This window comes from Littorina saxatilis, linkage group LG12, assembly GCF_037325665.1.
Source record: "Littorina saxatilis isolate snail1 linkage group LG12, US_GU_Lsax_2.0, whole genome shotgun sequence".
Lineage (NCBI taxonomy): Eukaryota > Metazoa > Mollusca > Gastropoda > Littorinimorpha > Littorinidae > Littorina > Littorina saxatilis.
In genome coordinates, this window is record NC_090256.1 from 69,385,131 (window position 1) to 69,397,917 (window position 12,787).

At 43.6% G+C, this 12,787-nt stretch overlaps 1 protein-coding gene across 3 annotated transcripts in view; it reads right to left on the minus strand.

The window, feature by feature from the left end:
• LOC138982654 (glycoprotein-N-acetylgalactosamine 3-beta-galactosyltransferase 1-like) overlaps positions 1–12,787 on the minus strand; it is a 23,550-nt gene extending 10,763 nt beyond the window's left edge. For all 3 annotated transcript variants that reach the window (XM_070355983.1, XM_070355982.1, XM_070355981.1), the window contains exons 1-5: positions 12,447–12,787; positions 11,576–11,957; positions 10,514–10,692; positions 9,399–9,497; positions 5,194–5,474 (exon numbers count right to left, since the gene is read on the minus strand). In XM_070355983.1, coding sequence (XP_070212084.1) covers positions 5,194–5,474; positions 9,399–9,497; positions 10,514–10,692; positions 11,576–11,694 — 678 coding nt within the window. In that variant the 5' untranslated portion in view covers positions 11,695–11,957; positions 12,447–12,787. The remainder of the gene's footprint in view (positions 1–5,193; positions 5,475–9,398; positions 9,498–10,513; positions 10,693–11,575; positions 11,958–12,446) is intronic.

The window sequence follows — 12,787 nt, forward strand, 5'->3', positions numbered from 1 at the left end:
AATCCTTCTTTATCATGTATTATTCGGTATGCACATTTCTCAAATCGATTACAGTATAGCGTTCACGGGATACCTCCAGCTTCGCTGGGATTATATTCTAAAACGCCACATGTGTGATTCATTCCACATACAAAATCCAGCTCCAAGAAGCAGTGAGGCTGTTGATTATTGGTATGTGTTCAAGTCGACAGATGATTTTTCCTGTGTAAACTGAGCCTTGGCAGATCTGATATAGTGAGCAAAGACCTGTGCACATTTTTTTTTTAAACGTGTTCAGAGGCCTTGAAATGGTTAAACATTTTGTTTATTTCAAGTAGTCTTTATGAAGAAAAAATTAACAATAAGGAAGGCACATGGGTTGAAATGCAAATTAGATTCCTTTTGACGAACTGTTTATGTTCTTCTTCATGTGTTACATTATGCGTACGTAGATCGCAAGATATTTTCGAAAAAATTCATAGATAAGCCAATCTGCAAACGGACAAAAATTCACAATATAAATTTATGAAGCCAATAAATTTGACTCAAGAACAAAGCTTATGTGTTTGAGGTGATGTGCATGGGTATGAATGTTGAATGAGTCCGTCAAAGAAACCCTCCATGTCGCCTCACAGTGGAACCTACCATTAAAATTATACCACCTTAAATTACCTTGCTCTTTCAAATGTACTGCTTAAACTTCTTGAACATGCAACTCTTGCTGTTTACCATAAAGACCATCAGGTCAACAACATACTCGTGAATGTTTTGTTTTGGTCTATAATTAAACATTTAAGAAAATACCCTTTTTTATATTTCTTATTCGGAAGCATACTGACTTTATTTGAAACTACTTCGACAGATATAGTTTTGCAGGTTGACGGGAGGTGAGTTACGAAAGAAATTCAATCCATATGTCGCTCAGCACAGAAAGCATAAACGATTAACATGAGTAGAAATGAACTTGTACTTGTTTTCATAATGTATTATTTGGATGGTATCTGTCAAAGACACTTTCTCGTTTTTTGCAAAGCTAGAATAAGGCACTAATTTTCAAAACAAAACAAAAATCTTACGATGAATGGCACGTTGGTTTTCTCCTGTGGTGATTCTGGACGGTAGGAACAGGACTGGTCAACAGTTGCGTTGTGATCACGGAGAACCGGGAAATCTGGAATGGTCACGGTGTCAGTGTCTAGTGACCTGTTCCGACCAGTGGCCGTGAGTGATGATGAAAGGTCTGGAAGTAAAAGAAGAGAGAAAATGAGTGTGAGTATAAATCAATTCGAAAGTATGCTTCTGATCTATACAGTACATTGAACATTTAGACACCCTCTGGAAGTCGTCTGGATGTGTATCCATGTTGTAGCAATTAGACTGGTTTTGCGTCTCTCAGTCAATGCAAAAAGATTAATTCCCTGCACAATTCGTAATCTTCTTGTCTATAGCATGCAGGTGTCTGTTTATCTTACCGGTTGCACATCCACCAAAAGTTTAGATCTGGTAAAAATAGCATTAAGCCATGATTCCAGCAAACGCTGCCAATTTCATGAATTGATATCAGGGGATAGTTTGCGACTGAATAGAATAGATAACGTGACACACGCATTGTCTTACGTGTCCACAACCCTGACTACTTTTTACTCTTGCTCTTAGCTCAGCTCAGACCGTTCTGTAACTTTGTAGATCTAGCCTGTGGCGCATCTGTACTCCAGCAGACACACTGTGCTGCGCAGCAAAACAATGTTTACGTGTATGCATGAAAATAAAAGCATGTACTCTGACCTTCATTCTTGTGAGATAATCCGCTGTTCGTATGTCGCCTCGGAGTTTCGATGGCTCGTCGACTGTACCAGCCTCGCGTAATACTCCCCTTTCCGGACTTTTATGAAGGGAAGACACTGCCAGTGGTCAAAACATTTGTGCTGCAGAAAAATTGCGAAATCTGTGTCCAGAAAGTGCCCGACACTTTGAAATCTGCACGCTTGTGCTGCACACATCTCTTCCATGTCCACAAGAGACTCAGAGTTTTGTGAGGGAAAGTGTGCTATGAAATGCCTGGGAACATTGACGAGTTGTTGCAGTTTGCGGCTGCCCTCCACCGAGGCATTCTTTTCGGGCATACAGTGGTGACTTTTCTGTGTGAAAATCAAGCTGGTACTAGTGGTAGAATCAACACAATAACTTGTGACGTCACAGTGTACCAACGTCACAGTGTACCAAAAATCACGTGACCACTACTTGACCCCAGGCGACTTGTCTTGGTTAGCCCCGCAACACTAAATCTGCAACTACAACAACAACAATTTTTTTTCAATTTTTAAAATATTTTTCCAGAGATGTTTGTAACATTTGGCATTCGATTTTCAAGTTTTGGGGGATATTTAAAAACCTTGGACTTTTCCTTTAAGTACTGACCAATGTTGAAAACCTCCTGGATAAGTCCACACAATTATTAAAAAAATTCGTTCAAATTGACGAATAAATCCCTTGGCAATGACGTCAGTCACACGACCACTAATGTGTTTGTTTGGTGGTCACATCTCATACGCCAAGGGAGAGAAGCAATTAGAACACAAGGTTAGGGTGGAGAGAGAGAGTAGTCTGGACCTAGTTCCCTTGCATGTACAAAGGGAGATAAGCACTCACAACACGAGGCAATGGTGGGGTGGAAGAGTTATCTGGACCTAGTCTCCTGGATGGACATTCATTTTGCAGTTGGGCCGGACTAGGCGAAAAGGAGGAGGGGGGGGGGGGGGGGGGGGGGGTTGCCAGTGGTGGTCCAGGGGGATGTTCCCCCTGGCGGGGTCAAGTGAAGCCCCCTGAAGCTGATGGGAAGGTCATATTCTGAGATAGGAAAATGGTCGCTCCTTGCATGAAACGGTATAAAATAAACAATAATAAAAAATGTTTTAAATAAGTGAGGTACATGTTTAGGCTAGGGGGGGGGGGGGGGGATTGCGCAACCCCTTTAACTCCCCCCGGTAGTCCGGCCCTGGTTTACTGATCTACAGAAGGCTCGTAGGAATTCTTTCTTTTCTGAAAAGCATTTTTGTGTTTGAAATGCAGCCAATGGTGAAAACTTAACACTGAGTTCAGAAAGACAGGCAGATAGACTGAGAAAGTAAGTCAGTCGGTCAGTCAGTAAGAAAGTAAGTAAGTAAGTAAGTAAAAAAAAGTAGGCTAAGTAGGCTATGTAAGAAAGTAAGAAAGTAAATAAGTCAGTCAGTAAGTCAGTAAGTAAATAAGTAAGTGAGTAACGCATTTCCTTTGGTTTTTCTTCAAAGCTTGCGCGGAAAACCCCTAACAATTAACATTCGTAGTTTGCCAAAAGAAGAATTTGCCACTCAAATCAACTTCCGGAAGCAGAAAACATTTTTTTTAAGATAACATTAGTTTTCTCCATATGTTTACAGACTAGCGTGTACTGTACATAGGTAAAACAAGTCAACTGCCCTTTGATCCCAGCGTGACCCGGCAACATGTGTTTACAGCGATGGCATATAAAAAAAATGTAGTTGAGAAAGATCAGGAAACAGACTTGTCACGGTTTAGTGACATGGATTGAGAAAGGAACACTCTGTGGGGTGCCTTTCTCAAATTGCGATGAAAAGCGCCTGTGCTTGTGTATGCGACGGGCTGTTTTTCGCTGACTGGGCAACACGTGAAATACGTTCTCCACGCCTGGCTGGCGTGCAACAGGGTTTCATCGTGGAGGGTTTTGCTGTCTGGGCAAAATCGACTGGGACTGAACTGGATACGTGACACGTGGAGTCACGTGATGTTTTCAAGGTGTTTGAGGGAGACTTGAAACGACACACTGGAACATAGGCAGCAAGAGAGAAGGGTCGTTTTCTTCTTCCTAAGAGTTTGATGGTTTTCAACACGTGGTGATATTATATCATTTTATGTCAACGTGCCGTTCTGCATGTACAGTAGGGCTTTTAGGAACGTCAAGAAGGGACCACCTTTCGCTGTATTACATGTTTGCTGACGACGAGGTTGTCAGATTGTTTCTTGGCTGAGAGGGGGAAAAATTCCAACGCATGAAGTAAATTCAGCACAAGAGGGAGTGTGGCAGGAAATTCGTCGACGGGCGAAAGCCATACAAAGGAAGCGGATTCGCTTAAAGGAGAGCTACTGACATTAGGCTGTTGAGGCAATAAATCGTTATTTAACGGTGTTGACGAGTCTATGTTTGTGGAATGAAATACTCTGATGTTGTTCTTTCCAGGTTAGCGCATAATTTGCTCTTTGTGACGCTAAAATAATAATCTGTATATGTTTTTTGCAGATATGGAGAGAAGGAAGGAAAATAGCTGATTTGTTGTTTTAAAAGTTCGTTTGTGCAGGCCACGTGCTCGATGAAATATGTAAAGGTGACATGTTTGAAGGTGGAGGGTGAAGGGTTGCGTGGAATGTTTAGTGCACCGATGCTTTTTGTTGCAGCCTTTTCCCCTACTTATCTACGCGGGATTCAGGGGTTCCTACCTATCCATCTACATATCTGCTTAGCTGCGGTGATGCTGTAACCTGGTAACCTGGTGTTCTGGTGATTTGCTGTCGCTGTCGTCGTCCTACCAGCTACATTTCTACTATTTCTGGTAGACTACGGGGAGGACCTTCAGCGACTGAGTGAGGCGCCTGATATCTCCACTAATCCCTGCTTCGTTTCCACGCCAGCCGGCACTTCAATCAACGGAGCAGTTGTGGAGATAGACTATTTACGGGTCGCCCACTCAGTGACAAAAAGCTACGTGCACCATGTTCATTGCACCCTGTATACCACCTAGTCATCTTTTATATTTGTGATTTCATTTGAGTGGTGACAACGTGGGGTGTGTGACACCTGCATTAACCAGCGCTTTTGGCAGAACAGTATATTTCCTATCTATACACGGGATCAGCGTGTTATTATCATTTTCTAAACTTTAACTGGCATTTTTGTCAGTGACCTATATTTACGTTTTGAACGTAAAACATCTTTTGGAGTGAAGTCTCGAGGGAGGTGGCGAGATAGTATATAAACAGGCGTTTGAAACTTATACTTTTGTTGATTCAATCTATTTGTATGACTGCGAGAGTGGATCGTGGTGTGGTTAGTTAGTTAGCAGTAACAACCCGTTCATAATCACCTTTTGTGATCTATTGAAACGTGACAAGACTGAACATAAGGACAGAACAGGAGCGATTAGAGAACATAGCAACTCTCACCTTCATGAACCAATCAGCTTCGTCGAAGTGATTATCGTAGAGGTAGCGAAAGCCCAGCATGGTTTTGGCAGTCAGATGTTCACGCCCCTCGCTGACGTTGAGGCCAATGGTAGGGAAGGTCTTGTTGTGGGCGGAACTAAAGAAGAGCAGTTGCTCCGCCCTTTGACCCCACGTGTCGCGCACAGCCTTGGCCCGGTCATGCAGCGTGCTGGGTGACGTCATCACCCAGATCATCACCTTCACTTTCTTGGCTAGCTCGCGTGCCGCGGAGTCGTCGTCTCCTGATAGAAATGAAAATGTTGTTTATCAACATGCAGATAGCTGGCCAGCACAGTTTGTGCTCTACCGGAGAAGGTGGTCCGACGCTGGCATATGCTCGTGTCTCATACTCATAGAGAAAGCTGGGCCTAGTGTATGAGAGGGAGGGGCTTCAAGGCAGGGGTCCAGGGGTTGGACATGGGCTTGCCTGCCCCCAAGGCGCTGTGGACATTGTATCAATTGAAAGGGGTATTTTGGGTCTCTTGAAGAAACAAGTACATTTGCCAGATTGATCAGTACAGTGGTCGCCGCTTAATAAAACCGCGGTTAATAGAGCCAGCCGCTTATAAAAGCCGATTTCAGACGGTCCGGATTTATCACTATATCTTATGTATTAGAAAAAGCCGGTTAATAAAACCACCCGCCGCTTATTAAAGCCAGTTTTCTCAGAGAAATCACGTAGTTTGTGCCTAAAACTCACATTATCTTGTTCTGATGTGGAAGACGACCAACAAACAAACACTCATAAAATCGTTCTTCTCTGCCGAGTAATGATTCGTGACGGTGACAGTGAAATTATTGATGTACCGAAGTGATCAAAGTACACGTACATGTACATAATTAAAACAAAAGTTCCACATCCTTCGTGAAGTTTTGTTTAGATTCAAACAAGTGTAAATGACGAAAGAAAGTGACTGAGTGACGTAAACAAAAGAGAAGATTTTTTTTTTTTTTCGAAAATGACGTATTCCTGGACCGCCGGTTAATAAATCCGCCGCTTATTAAAGCCATTTTTCGTCGGTCCAGAAGTGGCTTTATTAAGCGGCGACCACTGTAGTACAGATTGATCAGTAGTACAGATTGATCAGTAGTACAGATTGATCAGTAGTACAGAAAGGATTCGAATCGTCAAACTTTTTTTCTTTAATGCTCATTTCTTGCTGACCTCACCAATTCATTTTACGTATTCATCTGTTATTTTTTTAAACATGTGTGTGTGTGTGTGTGTGTGTGTGTGAGTGTGTGTGTGTGTGTGTGTGTGTGTGTGTGTGTGTGTGTGTGTGTGTGTGTGTGTGTGTGTGTGTGTGTGTGTGTGTGTATGAGGTGATTATTGATGGCCGCAGGAGCGGTCATCTATTGCAATGCGTTCAGAGATCTGACATGTCTCGTTTTGTTACCGTTCTCACGAGATCAGTTACAGTTTCTCTCTCTCTCTCTCTCTCTCTCTCTCTCTCTCTCTCTCTCTCTCTCTCTCTCTCTCTCTCTCTCTCTCTCTGTATGTATGTTTTTGTCTGTGTCTCCCTCTGAGTCTCTCCGCTTTTGTCTTTCTATGTCTGTATCTGTCTATGTGTGTGTGTGTCTCTCTCTCGCTCTCACCCTCTCTCTCTCACTCTCTCTCTCTCTAATCCGACTCCTGGCACACAGGTCAAAGCAGAGGTTAACTTCAGTGCACGTGTACCTAGTAAGAGGGGGGTGATTCGGGTCAGAAGTGGGGTAAAGCACTTTGGTCTTCAGTCTTTGGGTTATAGCTTTTAGTGGAGAAGATGCCAACATGAAATTGCCTTAGCCAACGCTCGTCACAACACTAATAGACTACGAAACAATCTCTTCGATCATCTCTGCGCTGAGTCGGTAACACTTTTGCTCACCCCTGCCAACAATCTCAAACCGTAACAGCACAGAATATCGTCCATACCGGCAACCAATTATTACCATGTCCCAAACAGCATTGTATCTCGTTGGTTAAACACATCACAATCTTACAACCACCACAACGAAGACCAAACATCAAAAACAAAATTTACATTGTATTTGTAACACCCTCTTCATGACGCTTTCATCAATACGATCACAAGAACATGCACCATGCGCCTTGCTCTTAAAGTTGCATAACCTACAACCCATGACCGCCAAACTGTCTCCTCTCTGTAACAGCAAAACTAGTGTGAAACATAAGTAATCAATTTATCCACTTGACTATATTCACAACAGGGACCTATCACTCTTCTTTGCATGTTTTTATGCCTACGGATTTTCAAATACTCTGTAACACATGTAACCCAAATTCAACATGTGCCCGTACAATACCGCTTCTTTTATTAAAACATTGCTTCGGCCATGTTGATTTTAATCAACCAATTTTCTTGTTGGAATTGTAAAGCGCTTGGAGCTGTGAATCCGGAATTGCTCTATAGAAAAGTGATTTATTATTATCATCATTTGTGGATGCAAACGATGAAGCGTGACATTGCTGGTGTTGCGGTTTGACGTCAAGTGACACTCCGCCTCGTGAACACGGGTTGCTCGCCGTCTCAGGACTGGCCACGCTTTAACACGGTTTGCTCGCCGTTTCAGGAATGGCCACGCTTTAACACGGTTTGCTCGCCGTCGCTCGCCGTCTCAGGAATGGCCACGCTTTCACACGGTTTGCTCGCCGTCTCAGGAATGGCCACGTTTTAACACGGGTTGCTCGCCGTCTCAGGAATGGCCACGCTTTAACACGGGTTGCTCGCCGTCTCAGGACTGGCCACGCTTTAACACGGGTTGCTCGCCGTCTCAGGACTGGCCACGCTTTAACACGGGTTGCTCGCCGTCTCAGGAATGGCCACGCTTTCACACGGGTTGCTCGCCGTCTCAGGACTGGCCACGCTTTAACACGGTTTGCTCGCTGTCTCAGGAATGGGCACGCTTTCACACGGGTTGCTCGCCGTCTCAGGAATGGCCACTTTAACACGGGTTGCTCGCCGTCTCAGGACTGGCCACGCTTTAACACGGTTTGCTCGCCGTCTGAGGACTGGCCACGCTTTAACACGGTTTGCTCGCCGTCTTAGGACTGGCCACGTTTTAACACGGGATGAGACCATCCCGCCACTGGGTCACATATATTGCGCCTTTTTCCGAAATTCAGTCATCCAAAAATTCCAACAAACCACAGAAAGCAGTTAGGGGTTTGATTTTTGGTATATGACCAAGCGGAGGGATGTGTTTTTACATTTAGTCAAGTTTTGACTAAATGTTTTAGCGTAGAGGGGGAATCGAGACGAGGGTCGTGGTGTATGTGTGTGTGTGTGTGTGTGTGTGTCTGTGCGTGTGTGTGTGTAGAGCGATTCAGACCAAACTACTGGACCGATCTTTATGAAATTTGACATGAGAGTTCCTGGGAATGATATCCCCGGACTTTTTTTCATTTTTTCGATAAATACCTTTGATGACGTCATATCCGGCTTTTTGTAAAAGTTGAGGCGGCACTGTCACACCCTCATTTTTCAATCAAATTGATTGAAATTTTGGCCAAGCAATCTTCGACGAAGGCCGGACTTCTGTATTGCATTTCAGCTTGGTGGCTTAAACATTAATTGATGACTTTGGTCATTAAAAATCTGAAAATTGTAAAAAAAGAACCAAAATTTTTTAAAACGATCCAAATTTCCGTTCATCTTATTCTTTATCATTTTCTGATTCCAAAAACATATAAATATGTTATATTCGAATTAAAAACAAGCTCTGAAAATTAAAAATATAACAATTATTATTAAAATAAAATTTCCGAAATCGATTTAAAAACAATTTCATCCTATTCCTTGTGGGTTCCTGATTCCAAAAACATATAGATGTGATATGTTTGGATTAAAAACACGCTCAGAACGTTAAAAAGAATAGAGATAAAGAAAAGCGTGCTATCCTTCTCAGCGCAACTACTACCCCGCTCTTCTTGTCAATTTCACTGCCTTTGCATCGACAGGTGGACTAACAATGCTACGAGTATACGCTCTTGCTGTAAAAATGCAGTAAGTTCAGTTTCATTCTGTTAGTTCGACAGCTTGATTAAATGTTGTAATTTCGCCTTACGCGACTTGTTTTACATGTTAAAGCCCGCCCAGATCTGCGACAGTAAGACGACCTGTTTTCACGGGGGGGTGGAACTGGACCGGTATTTTGTGACTGACCTTCATGCATGTGATGATCGTTGATGAGGAACGAGTTGTCGGACTGTCCGTCGCTATGCCTATCCCAGGCCTCGTGGTCGGCTTCGCTCCACTCGTCGTCTGCACACACAACACATGGTCACGTTTTGGGATTGAGTGCGTTGCTGCTTACTTGCGGTGAGAGAGAGAGAGAGAGAGAGAGAGAGAGAGAGAGAGAGAGAGAGAGAGAGAGAGAGAGAGAGAGAGAGAGAGAGAGAGAGAGAGAGAGAGAGAGAGAGACAGCCGAGACAGAGAGAGAGAGAGAGAGAGAGAGAGAGAGAGAGAGACAGAACTCAGAACTCAGAACTTTATTACATAAGGATAAGGACAGAGAGAGAGAGAGACAGACAGACAGACAGACAGACAGAGGGAGACAGAGAGGGACAGACAGAGAGAGACACAGACAGAGACAGAGAGACAACGAGAGAGAGAGACTTAGACTTAGACTTAGAACATTTTATTCACATAAAGGGTAGACATTTTAGGCCATAGGCTTAATCTTACAATGTGCCCTTTACATTCACACAAACACATATTCACGCGTGCGCCCGACTAGAATCATAGAAACATCAAACATACAGTAATAATAAATGAGAAAAGTAGTAGAAAATACATGAATGGAACATCAATAAAGCAATTACAGAATGGAACATTAATTACGCAATCACACTTGCGCACTCACACGCAGACGCACAAGGAGGAACACATATAGTACTAATAATAATATACACACAACTAAGTGCCATTCAACAAGCACACAGTGAGCCTACCAAGACAGGTAGATTTAGAGAGACACAGAGAGAGGAGAGACAGAGAGAGAGAGAGAGAGAGACAGAGAGAGAGAGAGAGAGAGAGAGAGAGAGTATACAGCTCTCTAAAGTAGCTCGGTTTGACTGTCATTATGACATCACAAACACAGTTTTAAATGACGTTAGTTGTGTACTGAAAGCAGTTAAATTTACCTTTACACACCATACATTTGGTAAGCGTGAACAGCAAACCAGTAATCTAAATTAGTTTGGTCAAATATAGCGAAAATAACAGAAACCTGAAGCCTTGCGATACATCTACAAAGTAAAACTGGCATGCATACTCACTTCCGCTATGCATCGCCATTTTCCTGACGTCACCACGATGGCTGATCTCGTCGGTGTCATAGTTTCGCGTGAGCCTGATTCCTGCACGAGAGCTGATGATGTGGTTGTTGCCGAAGAAGAGAAAGGAGACAGTGAGGCCTAGAGCTAGGCCTGCACAGAACTGGGCGGCCAACGCGTTCCTAAGACAGAAAAGAAAGGTAGTGTTACAGACAGACAGTCAGACAGACAGACAGACAGACATCCAGACAGACACTGAGATAGACAGCCAGACAGACATACACTGAGACAGACACTGAGATAGAAAGACAGACAGACAGAACGACACTCGACAGACAGACAGACAAACAGACAGACAGAAAGACAGCCAGACACAGAAGGACAGACAGTCAAACAGACAGACAGACAGACAGACAGATTAACTACAGAAAACTACACACATCAAACTACACTTGAGAATACGAGCAAGAACACAGAATCACTAGAGTGATACACACATACCGGAAATGACATTTGTCACAAGTACATGAAACGTCACCCGTTGTAGGCTAATTGACGTTATTCGGAAATAACTCTTGTCGTGGTTTGTATGGCCTTTGGAATGGTTGTCTTTCTTGAAAATGAGGCAAGCTGCTGTCTTTGTGTAGCTCAGTGGGAAGTGACCAGGGGAGTCGCCCTGTTGTTGCTACAGTAAGTAAGCTGAATGAATTCTGACTTGCAGCTTTTGAAAAGAACGGATATCGTATACACGTGCATATCACACGGCTAAACACAAGTCATGCAGATCGGAGTCAATTACACACTGTAGAGCCAACGGCGTGTATCTGCTGTACTGGGAATTCCCACTGAGCTATTTATAGTAAGCTTGCTTCACCTTCAGGAAATACAACTCTTCCAGCCAATGAAAAGTTGGGGAAAGTTATTTCCAACATACGGCTATTGGCAGCGGTCAGTTATTTTCCGACATAATGCTATTGGCAGAGTTATTTTCCACACCATTGGCAGAGTTATTTCCGACATAAGGCTATTGGCAGAGTTATTTCCGACATACGACCATTGACTCACCTCCACATGGCCATCACGAGTCTCAGCAGAATGGGGGTCTCCTGGTGGCGTCTGAGGTCCAGTCTCTGACGATCGGCTCTCCCTGCGTGCCCTGCGTGCCCCGCGTGCCCCGCGTGCATAGACAGCACGAGCAATGGAGACAGTATTTTGCTGTTTTTCAGCGACGCTTGCTTTCAAGATGTTATCGTCGGCTGGGGCTGCTTTCATCACATACGTGGACAGCAGAAGAAGTGGAGATATGATTTTTTTCTTCAGATCAGCACAATTCTTTTCCCGATATCACGTGTGTGTGTGTGTGTGTGTGTGTGTGTGTGTGTGTGTGTGTGTGTGTGTGTGTGCAAGAAACTTGACCGATGGAGACTCCGAGACTCTCAGTTTTCACCTGCGTGACGGAACGAAACATTAGCAACAATCATCAGTGAAAAAATCTAAACTGTTCAATGTCGAATAAGAAATGTGGAAAACACTCACACACACACTGACATAGAAACATAGAACTTGAGATTAAACATGCTTCAATATGTGTACACACACACACACACACACAGACACACAGACAAAAACAGACACACACACACACACACACACTGTGACACACACACTGTGACACACACACTGTGACACACACACACACACTGTGACACACACACACACACACACACACACACACACACACACACACGCACGCGCACGCACACACACACACACACACACACACACACACATACTTCTAGCAACACATTTTCTACGTCTTTGGACACATTTCCTGATAAGACTGAGTGGCTAGAGGTCTAGGAGTGTTCATTACACTTTTTAAACGGTATAAGTCTGGTTTAAACGTCTCCAGCGAAGCAGACAAAAAATAACTCACTGTCAACCGCCATCGTGTTAGCTTTGGAGTTGAAAGTGAAGTTCTCAGTTTGTGTGTGAAACGCAGGCTGTTGCCCTCCACACACATAACTATCGCAAATACTTATTCAAACCCCTCATAAAGACATGTTTTGCCGCCGCCTCTAGGATACTCATTGACGCAATCAAAACAAAACATGCACAGAGAAGAGGAAATCAATCTGCTGCACTTGTTATGACAGGCCAAGGAGAAGATCACGCACTTAAAGCAGTTCCGATTCCACAGCTGTCTACACTAGCCTCGCGATTATCACGTGCGGAGAATTGTAGGTATTAAAGACACCGTCCTCCCCCTATAAAAAG